The sequence below is a fragment of the Mauremys reevesii genome, linkage group 7 (genome assembly GCF_016161935.1).
Source record: "Mauremys reevesii isolate NIE-2019 linkage group 7, ASM1616193v1, whole genome shotgun sequence".
Lineage (NCBI taxonomy): Eukaryota > Metazoa > Chordata > Testudines > Geoemydidae > Mauremys > Mauremys reevesii.
Window position 1 is genome coordinate 53376887 of NC_052629.1, and position 14591 is coordinate 53391477.

The following is a 14591-nucleotide window of genomic DNA, read 5'->3' on the forward strand; positions in this document are numbered from 1 at the left end:
ACTAAGCTTTTAGCAACAGTAATTCAGGTTGTAGCCACCTTTTCTTTACAGGATTGTCTTGATGAGGGAACTTGGTCAACCCTTTCAAACATGCCTTTCAAATATCTGTTATTAGTTCACCCAAGGCAGTGCCCTTGTTTGTACTTCTCTTCACTGAGATAGTGCAAAAGTGATAGTTGCTACTTGCCTAGGCTCCCGATAAACAAGAATAAGTGGGGAAGAGAAAAGGAAGCAGGAAACATGAGAATGCCAGTGATGTGGCAGGAGACAGATGTTCTGTTAGAACCTTAAAACACTGCTTAAGTTAATCATGTTGCAAGTATGAGCAGGAGTAGAGCAGCAAAAATGAAAGGACATGTGAACATATCTGATGGAGGTAATAGAAAAATATTTAGCTGTATGTATTAGTTTTTTGGCACATGGACCCTACTGCACCATAAGATCACAATGCAGAACCAATCAGAGGAGAGTTCTTTCTCCGCTGACCTTCTCAGCTGTCTGACTTTTATCCAGAGTTATCGGGAGTGCAACAGAAGTTTTCTGACCCACCTGATAATTCAGCCGTGTTGTTCCCTCCTCCCAACTAAGGCCTTACTTAGTATAAAAGTTGCACAGCTTTAGTTATCTTGGCATAGTTAAAGCAGTACATCACCCGTACTGTGTATGCAGTTATATTGGTGTAAATGTACTTATACTGGTAGCTTATTATTATTATTATTAAGCTTATTCCCAGAGAGGAAGGGAAATAATTTATATGGGTATAAGCTACCTCTTTCTGATCTAACTGCATCTACACCAGAGGTTGTACCAGTAGAACTATTACAGTAAAACAAACAAACAAAAAAAAAACCCTGAGAACCAGAAGGAGTGTTGTAGCTGAAGCACTGCAGAGAACCACGTGTGGCTAGAAGCAGCTGAGGAAGACTGAGGAGGGATCAGAGAAGGCATGAGTAGGGCTGAAGATGATTGAATCCTGAATTGAAGCTGAATGCTAACAGTTCCCAGTCCACAGTCAACCACCCCAGCCTTTTCCTAGGAGGTGCATATTAATTTAGAATCTATTTATCTCATGCATTGTCTGGCATCACTCCTACTGTTATGATGACACTTCTAACAAGCTCCATGGCCTTGTTTTTATCCTCTTGGGGCCTGAGCGCCTCAGTAAATGAGACTACTTTTAAACATACATGTAATGCCAATACCTGCAAGAAGTAGGTGATACTTCCCCCGGAACCCGTGTCTTTGTCCGCTGCCTCGATCTTAAAGATACTGCTCCCAGAGGGAGTGTTCTGTGAATCAAAACAGTTACTAGAATCAGGGGGACTGGCAGAGTAATGAGAGAAAAGATGAGAGAGGCAAGAAATGAGGAATGAATGAGAGAGGGATGGAAAGCAGCAAAGGAATGAGAAACCAAAAAAAAGAAAAGCAGGTGGGAATGGGGGATTCAGAAGGTAGAAGGAAAAGCGATTGAAAGGCAGGAGAGAATGAAACACAGAATGTGATGGAGAGTGAATGGGCACATGTATGAGTGGGGATGAAAGTGAGGGAAATTATGGGATGAAAGAGGAAGAAAATATATTAAAATAAGGGAAAGATTGGGGCAGAAACAGGAAGAGAGAAATGTCTGTGTAGGGGTCAAGGAGACAGAGAAATCTTCCTCTTCTATGATGTTGCTCTTCCTCCCATTGAAGTCAGTGGTAAAATCCCCATTGACTTCAATGGGAGCAGGAGCAGGCTTCCTGTGGAAAATAGTTTGCAAATAAGCATCACAGCTTTCCCATGGAAGACCACGCGCATTCAGACAGTGGAGAACACCACAGCATGACTGCCTCACTAACCATACACTTTAGTGACACTCAAAACCTAACCAGCTAAACATTGAGTTAATCACATTAGTGATGGTATGTTACAGAAAACACATTAGCTTCTCTTCCCTGCTCCCCATTCAAACATACTTATAGCATGGAAAAAACCCTCAACCAACCTCTGGGACTTGGACTATGTAAGGTGTGTTGATAAACTCTGGACTCTCATCATTAGCATCTGTAACAAGGATTCGGACTTTTTCAGCAACCTGGAGTGGAATATGATGAACACTTATTGAAATAAACTAAATTACACCATACGCTTGTTCATTTGCATACTATGATTCCGACTGGCTAAGAAGTTAAATAGCAGTGAAAAACTGCTTTGTTGTGGAATGTCCTCAAGCTACCATCATTCAGAGGGAAAATGGTAAAAGAGAACATCATGGGCTTCTTAAAGAATTTCCCCCCCCCCACCTCTGCCCCCAAAAAAGAAAGACAATGTAAAGCTTCCCATAAGAGTATTATTTACTGATGTATATAATGACTTTCAAATTCTCAGGGCACTCTATGAACAACAGATTATGGGGCTGATTTTCAAAGTTAGTTTCACACTTACTAGACTCTTCAAGAGCTTCAAAATATACCTGATGCATGCACACAAATGAGATATCTGTGCATAGGCAAGGCTACCTAGGTGCCTAGCTGGCTATGATGTGCAGATACCTCATTTGATACCACTGGTGCATTAACTGGGTGTGTGCAAATGCATGAAGCTAACTTTGAAAATCTGGTCCCATTTATACCTAGAAAGCTCACTCTGGCATCCAACATAAAGGGTACCTCTTCTGGAATGAAATGCGGTAGCTAATATCAATTCCCAGCAATACTGCACCATTTTTTGTGAAGTAAAGATGTATACTTGATCCAGATACTTTTATTTAAGGAGATTTCTATGGCACTGCTCATTATATCTGTGCCTCCTAAACATTTATTCTCACTACACTCCTCTGAGTAAGGAAGCATTGCAGAGTATCATTATACCAGTTTTACAGAGGAGAAAATGAAAACACAGAGATTAAGGCCCAGATCCTCAAAGATATGTTGGTGCCTAACTTCCACTGAAATCAATGAGAGTTAGGCACTGAAATACCTTTGAGGATCTGGGCCTACGTGACTTGCCCAAGTTTCCCTGGATAGTTTTGTGGCACATCCAGAAATAATACCCAAGTTTTCTGACCACCAGTCCTGTGCCTTAATCATAAAACCATCCTTCCTATCTTTAAAACAAATAAAAACAACAGGGAAATGTATGGGTCTCAAGTGGAATTAGGTCAGGATATTGGTGCAGTCACTTCAATTACTCTTATGAAAATGATATCAGGCCCTTAATAATCAGACTTTCAACAACAACAAACCAACAACAAAACAAAACAAAACAAACAAACAAAAACAGCACTCTAAGCAACACTGAGCTTCTTAGTGCAATGCCACACCATGCAAGTTCAGTAGTGACTCAAAGGGAGGAACGCCAGCTACTGACTCTCCAACACTAACTCCTGCAACACTGAATTTTTCATTAGAGGTCTTCAAAAATTGACCAGGCCCAACTCTTCTTTGGGCTTGAGACCTACTATGGTGCATGCACACAAATGAGATATCTGTGTATGAAAAGATACCATGGTTTTACAGCCTACTTTGAGTCAGACTTTTGCCTTGGACCACAGAATCCAAAATCAGTTTGAAATGACTACAAGGAGTTGGATTTAGGTCTGAGTTACTGTGATTTCATCAAAGAGCATAAGTAGCATAAGACCCTCATTGGGCCATGTTTTCTTATAAAACAAGATACTGTCTGAAAGGTAGCTAATGCAGAAAGGGTGAGCTTGACAAGCTTTGGCACATGTGAATACTCACTGTACTCAGGCCATCTGAAATACTGACTATAACTTCAATCTCATCTTCTTTCTGCAAACAAAGACAATTCATTTAAACAGAGGTCCAGTATTTAGCAAAATTATTCAAGGAGGGTTTGCGTATTTAAATGGATCGCAAGAATACCCAGAGTTATAACAGTTAACACTAACAAAGGTATTGGAGAGGAAATAAAGCCTCATGTTTTGGGGCATAAGACGATTTCTAACTATTAGGGATTAGGATGAGTCTTTCATGGGGGAGGGGGGAGAAATTAGCCTGCATCGACATTTTGTGGGATTTCTTGCATTTCCCTCTGAGGCATCCAATATTGGCCACTGTTGAAGACAGAATGCTGGACTAGATGGACCATGCAATTTGATCCAGCAATTCCTATGTGTGAGCTGCTGGAAGTCAACTTTTGCATTTTTCAAGAAAATACTAACTCAAAAGGTATTGTGTGAAACTTCTGCTCATTTGGTGCACAGTAGTTTAAGGGATTTAATAAATATTGGGCAGTCTCACCTGAAAAGGATTTGCCCCCAAAACAGGTCAAATCAGGAGTTTAGAGCATCTTGGAACAAGGTTGCCTAATATGCCATGTTTGGTGGGACTTTCCTAAGCTGACAGGAAGGGCTTTCATTTAACTGGATACATGTTTCTTAACCCATTTTAGTAACTTTTATTTCTATTATTTGTAATCAGTCCCAAATGAAATATTTAAGGAAATTCAACAGCGGCAGCATGGCACTTAATTGAGGGTCTGACCCCCTAAGAAAATATGCTTGTGTGTATGTGGGAAAGAGCATATATGCTGATCAATATTCATTTTTTGTATCATAATCAATCTGTCCTTGAAAAATAATTACAGAGAACCCAACTCATCCTACATCTGGGAGAATCCTAAAGAAATTCAGATTCCATCTCCTAGAATTAGAGAACCTTAGCTGCATCAGGAACTAGACAGAAAACAGCGTAGGAATAAGCAGTGAATTTTCTACTTGGCAAGAGTTTAACAGTTGTGTACTCCAGGATTCTGTAGTAGAAGCAGTGTTATAAATGAACTGGAAAAGGAGGTGACAGGTGCAATAATATACTGTATTATATTAATATGGATAGAATTAGACTGCAGAATAAGTTTACATGATTTGGAGGCCAAATAGACTCAGATTTTATGGCCAGAAGGGACTGTCATGATCATCTAGTCTGACCTCCCCACACATTGCAGGCCACAGAACCTCACCTACCCATGTCTGTAACAGACCCATAACCTCTGACTGAGTAACTCAAGTCCTCAAATCATGACTGAAAGACTTCAAGTTACCATTTACACCAGGGTCTGAACTGACACTCTCCCTTTAAACTACTAATCAAATTAAGAACTTGAATCAATTATAGAAACATGCAGATGGGTACCATTTCATTGTACTTTACCTCTCTGTCAAGCTCCTCAATCAAGGTGACATTGCCCAAGTTTGTGTCAATGGCAAAGTAACTTCTTGACCCAGTTTCATAGGTCATTCCGTAGGTCACAGGATCTCCTTCTGGGTCGGTTCCATTCAGAGTGTACACATGTGTACCTGAAAAGATAGACTTAGTCATTCCATGAGACTTCCCAATGGTAACTTCAACCAGGATATGTTTTCATTGAACTATTCCTTATGCATTTAGTTCCTTTTTATGGTTAGTGAAGTTTTGTAAACCAGCTCCGATTTCTAGGAATGTATTCACAGAGTTACAGAGTTTAAGGTCAGAAGCAAACACCAGATCATAAGTATACAGTTCAATAGTTACGATTCTGCCTATTGGTTAAACCCAGATAATCAGTGTGGGCAACTGGTCCTCCCTTTCCAGAGATAAAGTTCAATCCTCTCCCCTCATAAAATTCATTTGGATGAAGAGTAGCTGACTAACCCTGAACCCAAGCAAGGCTGAGGTGATGCTGGTAGGAAGAAGTAAGAGCTCTGAATGATTTGTATCCTCTGTAACATTCCCCACTATTGAGGGTAACTGTCCACAGATTGTTAAACTCGTCCACACCATTGGGGTCCTCAATGCTATTGGATGCCCAGCCGGCCATGGGAGCATTAAAATACCCACTTACATCTGCAGCTGACAGGAAGACTGCTGCCCGTCCTCACAGGATAGCTATGCCTCATTGGAACAATGGAACTGTAAGTCAAATATGTGGAGCCCCATGAATGCTGAAGACAACTTCCACAAGAGCTAGACCTGGACTATGGAACTCTCCCCTGACAGATGTCAGAATGACCACAGGCTTACCCATTCTCAGAACTAAATAAATGTCAACCTCCTTTCTTCCACTTAGCTTTCCCTTCATTTAAATTCTTTACACAACACACCCAACCATCCACTCACTCACACACAAATGAATAAATCCTATAAATTAATCAGTCTAATTCGCCTACTAGATGGTCAAAAGAGATATTATTTCTATTTTTAAATACATGAGAAGACAGTGCCAGCTTGTGTGGTGAAATGACTCTTTTTACCAAACGTGACATTTCCTGAGGGAACTGCATTTTCAAAACATTGTGGGGCATTTACTGGGCAACATCCTTGAAAGTCCATTATCCTACTTTGCATTTATATAGCACCCTTTATCCCAGAATCTTAAAATACTTTTCTAGCATCAATTAACTGGGCCTGACAGGTGGTGTTATCCCCATTTTACAGGTGGGTAAACTGAGCACAAACAAGTTATGTGAATTACCCAAGATCATACGACAAGTTAGTGCCAAAGTCAGAAGTAGAACTCAGGAGTCTTGAGGTCCAGTCCAATGCTCTAACCACTAGGAAGATCATTCTTTCTAGTAAGAACCACAAACAACTCTAAAAATTATGCTCAGACCTTCTCCCTTGAAATTCTGATGGTTCAGTACACAAAACCACGCTTATGGAAACTTATATTTTACATTGTGGCAAAAGTATTGTAGCTGAGTAACTCTACCAGCTGGGTGAACAGTGAAATTTGCTTATACCACAGACAGCCCACAAAAAGTCATAGCTCCTTCTCCTAAAGGAAGGGTAGTGGCTGAGGAAGTTGTGTGGCAAGGTGATTAGAAGGAAGATCTTTTTTCCTGGCTCTGTCAGTGGCAGCATGAATGATCCAAGCACGGCCCACAGAGGTGAACTATGCTCTCCTAAAAATAAATGTGGCAGAGGTGGGCTCCAGATTTAAGGATTCACACAAGGTTAGTGTGTATTGTCTGATGAAACCACCAAGTTTTGCCTTGTTCCTGGTTTAAACCATTCAGAAACACTGAGTTTTGCAAGATTTTTACCTTAAGTTATAAAGCAGGGGTAGGCAACCTATGGCACATGTACCGAAGGCGGCATGTGAGCTGATTTTCAGTGGCACTCTCACTGCCTGGGTCCTGGCCACCGGTCTGGGAGGCTCTGCCATTTAATTTAATTTTAAATTAAGCTTTTTAAACATTTTAAAAACCTTATTTACTTTACACACAACAATAGTTTAGTTATACATTATAGACTTATAGAAAGAGACCTTCTAAAACCGTTAAAATATATTACTGGCACGCAAAACCTTAAATTAGAGTGAATAAATGAAGATTCGGCACACCACTTCTGAAAGGTTGCCGACTCCTGTTATAAAGCATCTTAAAATCATGCAGCAGTTCAATATCTTTTTGATGTCTGCACTAGAGCACATGTGGTTATTTTAGCAGCAGAGATAGACAATGCTGCTGCAGATTACTAGCTCCCTAACTACAGTTGATGTGCTGTGGATTGTGGTGCTGTCAATAGTAACTATGCATCATGAATGTTTTCTTGTATTTTCTCAGGTTTTGTAATAAAAGCTTTTCAAATATCACTTGCTCACTCTTCAGATATAGAAATTAAACCTATGAAGGCACAGTACAATGGAGCAGAGGGCTAAAGGGCTGTGGAACATCAAACAACATGGCATCTGAAGTTGACACTCAGCATATTTGGTTATCCACAAGGATAGAGGGATTATTTTAAGAGGCTATTGGAAGATTCAGTCAGACTGCAGTGCATCAGGTCTCATTTGTATGGCAATCTCTGCTATTGGAAGTACTAAAAATGTGGTGTTTTCTTAAAATAAACATTAAAATTTTGCATAGAGTAACAGAGGAACAAGAGGTATGCTGGTAGTACACACTGCCAAGATCCAGCTTAACCCATCACCAGTGAGTACGAAGAGTTTGGAAAACAGGCGCACAAAATTGCAAACCAAATCATGTTTTCCTTAGGCTTTTCCATTTAAAAACTCCCAGGAAAATTATAAATATAACTTTGTAATTCACCAAATAACTAGGAAAAGGCAGAGGAGTCAATGTTTATTTTGCTTTACTGCAAAATAAAAGGGGAAAAAGAAAAAACTTGGTCTGAGATTTTTCTCAAAAAATGGGGTGTCACAGCGAGGTGTCTATATCCTGACTTAGCTTCCTATATAAGGGAGCTGATTTTCAAAAGAGATGAACATCCAGCAGCTCCCATTGACTTCAAATGTTTTTGTTTCTGAAAATCTTTGTCTTGATGTTACACACATTTCAGGCCAGATTCTGCTCTCATTGACACAGGCATATATCTGGATTGACTCCAATGACTCCAATGTCAATGTAATCTTTTTCTCACTCTTTTTTTGTGTCATTATAACTTTCCACTTTTTAATTGCCTCACTGTTATATTTCTCACTCTCTGTCTCTTCAACCTTATATATCTCTATCCTGTCTATTTCCTCTCCAAATGCGTAACTGTTTTTCTGCCTTCCAGCTGATTTCTTCTACCTCTCTGAGACATCCTGCTGTGGGTTTCTAGCATATTTGTCTCTGGCAGCTGTTCCAATTGTATTATCTGTTTAAAAAGCTATACTGGATGTTTCAGATGCCATGAACATTAGTGATAAAAATAGCACTTGACATTTGCAATATGTGATACCTTTCACCTATGGAAAGCAAATCACTTTAATTAAGCTCAACAATACCGCCGTGCAACAAATAATACACCCATTGTACAGATGGGGAAACTAAGTCAAAAAGGCCCAAGATCTCACAGCAAGCCAGTGGCAACCTAGAAATCCTGGCTCCCAGTCTAATACACTAACTACTGTTTCAGGCAAGGATCTCCTTTTTGTTGTGTTTGTATAGCACCTCACATAATGGGACCCTGTTCCATCATCAGGACTCCTAGGAACTGCCCCAGTACACATAAATAACAATAATATCACTCCCAAGAAACACATAATCAAACAGTAGACAATGCAGCATAAGGGCTACAGAAGAAGAATTTTATGCAAGTGTGTGAGAATGTATTTCAACCTGAACTTGTGCAAATCCACCCCTTCCCACTGAACTATCCGCAGGATGGAAACTGAGTGTTCAAAAACCCAGTAAGGTTTTCATCCTTTGCAGTTTTCATCCTTTATGTGGGGAAAAGAGGATATGCATGGAGGGAACACCACTGTAAGTCAAATATTAGCCATACAATCTGGCATCTTCTTTGCAAGCCTAAGCACTAGTCATATCAAAAATCTCTTGTGGTAATTGAAGCATTTTACCTGCTGCAGTTTTTAGGGACTTACTTATAAGGGCAACAGGAAATTTCTACTGCGGAAGGTAATATGAAACACTGACATTCATGTCAAGTCTGAGATTTCTGAGGTCTCCCAATAGGAAACAATGGGGCTGATTGATCTTTATGCCCTACTGTTTCTTGAGCTGGTTTTTCGGGTATAACTGATACACTTGGTTATGTGCCATTGAAACTGAATTGTTCGATTGCAATTTCTCTTCCAGTTCAGTATCAGCTCCTAATATTGGATGAGTTATATCATGCACAAGCTCTCCATATCATTAACACCCTGGGAACACTTCCCAGCACAGTGTTAATGCCAATTAAAAAGCTATCCTAGGCACGCTGACTCCACTTGCTGAAAAAGAAGTAAATTAAAAATCCAACCAAAATCCTATCAGTGGGTACAAGCAAACAGCCCCCTCTTGTCATAAACAGAAGCAAATAGAGTATTATTCATATAGGGACAGGGGAAAATACAACAGTAACTGATAAAGCCACAATCTGGCCCTTTAGCTGCAACCTCCGGGAGGGCAGGGATCTTTGCTTAGTGTAGCACTCAGCACACAGACAGCACTCAATAAATAGCACATTAGCACTGAAGCAGCTGCCCCATTTGGATCCTTCACTTTAGGGAGCCTTAGAATAATAAAATCATAGAAATGTAGAGCTGAAAAAGACATAAAGAGTTCTTCTAGTCCAGCCTCCACTGTGCTGACCAAGGCAGGACCAAGTATACCTAGACCATCCCCGACTGGTGTTTGTCCAGCCTATTCTTAAAAACCTCCAGTGATGGGGATTCCACAACCTCCTTCGGTAACCTGTTCAGGTGCTTATAGTATCAGTACAGTTAGAAAGTTTTTCCTAATATCCAACCTAAATCTCCCTTACTGCAAACTAAGCAAATTACTTCTTGTCCTATCCTCAGTGGACATGGAGAACAATTGATCACCATCCTCTTCATAACAATCTTTTACATATTTGAAGATTGTTATCAGGTCCCCCCTCAGCCTTATCTTCTCTAAACTACACATGCCCAATTCTTTCAACCTTTCCTCATAGGTCAGGTTTTCTAAAGCTTTTACATTTTTTGTTGCTCTCCTCTGGTCTCTCCAATTTGTTCACATCTTTCTTAAGGTGTGGTACCCCAAACTGGACACAGTACTCAGCTGAGGTCTCACCAGTGCCAAGAGATAGGAGCAGTTACCTCTCGTGTCTGACATATGATACTCTTAATACACCCCAGAACGACATTTGCCTTTTTCACAACTGCATCACACTGTTGACTCACATTCAGTGTGAGATCCACTATCATCCCAGATGCTTGTCTGCAGTACTACCGCCTTGCCACTTATTCCCCATTTTGTAGTTAGCATTTGATGTTTTCTTCCTAAGTGAAGTACTTTGACAGTGTCTTTACTGAATTTCATCTAATTGATTTCAGACCAATTTTCCAATTTTTCAAGGTCATTTGAATTCTAATCCTGTCCTCCAAAGTGCTTTGCAACCCATTCCAGCTTGGTGTCATCCATAAAATATTGGTGTCATCCATGGAAATATTGAATAGCACTGGACATAGGACAGTTCACTGCAGAACCCCACTAGATATTTCCTTCCTGTTTGACAGTGAACCATTGAAATTACTCTGAGTTTTTTCAACCCATTACACATCTAGACTATCTGTTAAATTAGTAACAGAGGAATGCATTGAATTGGCCTGCTGGTAAATTTGATTTTATTTTCTCATTTTTCTTCATGGCACATCCAAGTTCTAAGCAAGACTGGAAAGGAACATACCAAAGTACTGCCAGAATAGATGTCTTCACGCTGCTTCCAACCCACTCAGACAGGAAATCTCAGACCAGAGAGGCTTGGAGAAGCACTTAAATGGTAGGGTCACCGTCTCCTGGCTTCTGGACAGCAATCCCATGTCTCCCCTTATGAGAGCTGCCCAGCATCCTCTTAAGTTTCTGAGCCTAGCTAATTGCCTATCAGAGACGCACTTCTAGCTGGGACTCTGAGACCACCTGAGATCTAAGCCAAAAAAACACCTCTCTCTCCCGCTCCTAACCATCTACCAACCTGCAGCCCCTACCTGGGGTTTAAGTGATTTGATTATTTTTGAGTGAACCCTTAGCATCAGGGTGAATTTCATCCTGTCTGAAATGGCACAAGAGTCACATTTTGCTTCATTGTATACTAATGGATTTTCAGTCCTCTTGTAGGCTTGGTCTATGTTGGGATTTTGCCTTGATTACAGTAGTCACTGGCCAGCCACTGATGTAGCTTCCCCAGAACAAACCCCAAGTGTAGACAAGAAAAGCTGGGATCTACCTGAGTGTCAGGGGTAGTATCCACTGGTGCAAATCACAGCTTTCCTGACTGCACTGGGGGGTTTACTTGGTGTGGGTACACTGGTGCTGGCCTTCGATTGCTGGAGTCAGAACAAATTCCCACTGGCTCTGCAGCTTCAGTCTGCTTATAGTGAAACTCAGGTTCACCATGGGCAGTCTCCAGCTGAGCTAATTCCACTGGAAAATGCATCACTTAACACTATAAGCTATGTGCTAGATGGTACATTTCTAGGATCATCATTCCTTCCCCTCTTCTCTGGTCGATGTTGCCACTCTCCCATTGGTGGGAAGAGCTGAAGAAGAAACTCTGATCCCTCATGTCACAGAGCCCAGGAAGGAGTAAAGAAGACTCAGACTACGTCTACACTATGGGGACTGCAGCAGCACAGCTACGGCACCATAGCTATGCAGCCACAACCTCTTAGTGTAGATACGGCCTACAGCGACGGAAAGGATTTTTCCATCACTGTAGGACCACTGACCTCTCAAGCAGTGGTAGCTAGGTTAATGGAAGCATTCTTCCGTTGACCTACCTGCATCTACACTGGAGTTTAAGTTGGCATAGCTACATTGCTCAGGGATGTGGATTTTTCACACACCTGAGCAATGTAACTATGTTAACCTAAAATTCATGATCCAACCTAAAACTTAAGTGTAGACCAGACCTCAGGCTGGTGTTGCTGGAGTCTGCCCCCACCGGGAGTGGCCCTTTGTCCTACAGCTGCAGAAACTGAAGAGAATCCATGCCATCAATCCCAAAAGGAAGAGAAGGATAATTTTTGCTACATTGGTCCTTTCCTGTTAGAGTGAAATTCCACTGGCTATATCTTCACCACCACTGAAATGCAGATGTGTCTGGAGTAGAAGTAACCAATACATAGCACTCCAAACAAGAGTGGGCTGGGGATACTTTTCCCAACCACACCATGACAAACACCTCCTGTTACAAAACATGCCAAAGAAACTTTAGGGTGAAATTTTCCAAAGCATGGTGTTGCGCCATTGATGACAATGGGAACAGAATTAGGCCCAGGCTGAGCACTTTTTAAAATCTCACTCACTTTAATTCCAACCAGAACAGATAGTGCCTACCTTATATGGGGCTCATTCAAAAGCTAGTAACTACAGCCAGACAAGAGTAAACACAAAACAGAGTTCCAGTGCTGCATTTGGGTGCATTGCTATGCTATTTTTTTTAAAACCATAACACCTTTAAGGTAGAGCTGGTTGGGAAATAGAACCTCCAAAATTTTCAATTAAAAAAAAGAGATTTTTTTACCCCAGTTAGTTAAAAAAAATCACAAAAATATTGTGACAGTAAATATTCAACCATTTCTACTTTAAACATAAAAAGGATGATAATTATTTGAAGAAAAACCTTGTGTGTGTTCTCTCTTATTTTCATTTCAATGTACAGTTAAGCTGTCATTAATAATTATCAACAACTCTGTTCTCTTCCCATAAACATCTGCCTGGGCAGACAAGAATCTCTCTTAATATCACAAATTATTTATGACCTCACAACACTCATGCTCGGATGCTCTGGGTGAATCAGGTGACCAATAGTGTGTGAGAGAAGAATAACGATTTTAAAATGCAGTTTGCATTCAAACAAGTCATTTTAAATGAAGCAAGGTCTATAAAGAGAGAAAGAATAACATTTAAGTCCATCAAAGGCAAAGCTACTAGAACATTTTGGGCATTTGTTAATGGACACTGTAACAAAATAAATTGTATGCTTTCCCATACCTTTGTAATGATTCAGGCAACAAAGGACAGCAATTTTAGAATGTATTTAAACACATTTACTGTGATACTGACCAACAGGTGTGTCTTCTGAAAGGCTGAGAAGTGCCATGTTCCCATTAGTGCTGCTGGCTCCATTATCAAAGAAGTAGGGGGCATAATTTGCCTGAGCTGCAATTAAAACAAAGCAGAATCCAAAGAAAAGCATTTCATAAACTGCAGTAACTTAAATTTCCTATCCTGCCTCTCTCTGTGTACAAAGAATGATAAGCCCTTTGGGAAATAATGTGAGTTCGTATGTAACATATCCAATTATACTCATGAACTTTTTACCTTTTAAATTATATATATGTTAAATTGCTCCCCTATGGTGTTGTACCAATAATTCACATAAATACCGCACAGCAGCATTTAAAGAATATGAGTGTAGAAAAAAAGAACTAAACAGGATATGTTTAAAGAGCCTCAAACATTCAGAAACGGCATGTTGCAAAGTAACCTTCACACGCATTCACCATTTCTGTATGCAGTTCCCATACACTCTGTGTGTATATGTCTGACACCTGGCCAATGGCTAAGTAATAACCTATCAATATTCTAAATATATTTTGAAATTACACCTACTGAATGAGCAATAAGCCATAATTAAATAGTTACTTACTTGCTGCCAGACAATAAAGTTAAAGAAAAAAAAAGAAAGCAAATTAGTTGTCATTCTAATCACTCTCAATTAAAAATCAAAATAGCCCATTTGAAACAAATTTTCAAATATGCAAACAGGAGGAGGGGGTAACGTGCACAGTGATCAGTCTCTCAGGAAACAATTTCAGGACCACATTATCCCATCAGTAAGGATTACTATAGGATATGCCATGTCCTTCTATTTGTTTATTAACAAAGAGAAAGCCGTACTCACCCAGGCAAACATGCACCAAATTGAGAAATAAAGATGGGGCGAAATGCCTTACATGCTTCATCCCACTGAAGGAAAGGCTAATTTCTTCTCTGTTTCAAAGGTGTTTTGGTTTGTTTTTTTTGTCTAAAGGGACTTGCAAAGTCTCCTTCAGACCTGTGCGGTGGTGAAATGTGCAAGAGGCAGTAACAGATGTTAAGATGTTAAGCGGATGACACGTCTTAATTTCTGAGGAATTTAAAGAAGCTCCTTCCTACCACCTAATTAGACCAATTACTT

The 14591-nt window shown here is 40.2% G+C and overlaps 1 protein-coding gene across 1 annotated transcript in view; it reads right to left on the reverse strand.

Moving 5' to 3' along the window:
- CDHR1 (cadherin related family member 1) overlaps positions 1 to 14376 on the reverse strand; it is a 59754-nt gene extending 45378 nt beyond the window's left edge. Inside the window, exons 1-7 of the mRNA XM_039546460.1 lie at positions 14316 to 14376; positions 14061 to 14063; positions 13475 to 13570; positions 5154 to 5299; positions 3723 to 3773; positions 1985 to 2074; positions 1203 to 1289 (exon numbers count right to left, since the gene is read on the reverse strand). Coding sequence (XP_039402394.1) covers positions 1203 to 1289; positions 1985 to 2074; positions 3723 to 3773; positions 5154 to 5299; positions 13475 to 13570; positions 14061 to 14063; positions 14316 to 14376 — 534 coding nt within the window. The remainder of the gene's footprint in view (positions 1 to 1202; positions 1290 to 1984; positions 2075 to 3722; positions 3774 to 5153; positions 5300 to 13474; positions 13571 to 14060; positions 14064 to 14315) is intronic.
- Between the last annotated feature and the right edge of the window lie 215 nt (positions 14377 to 14591).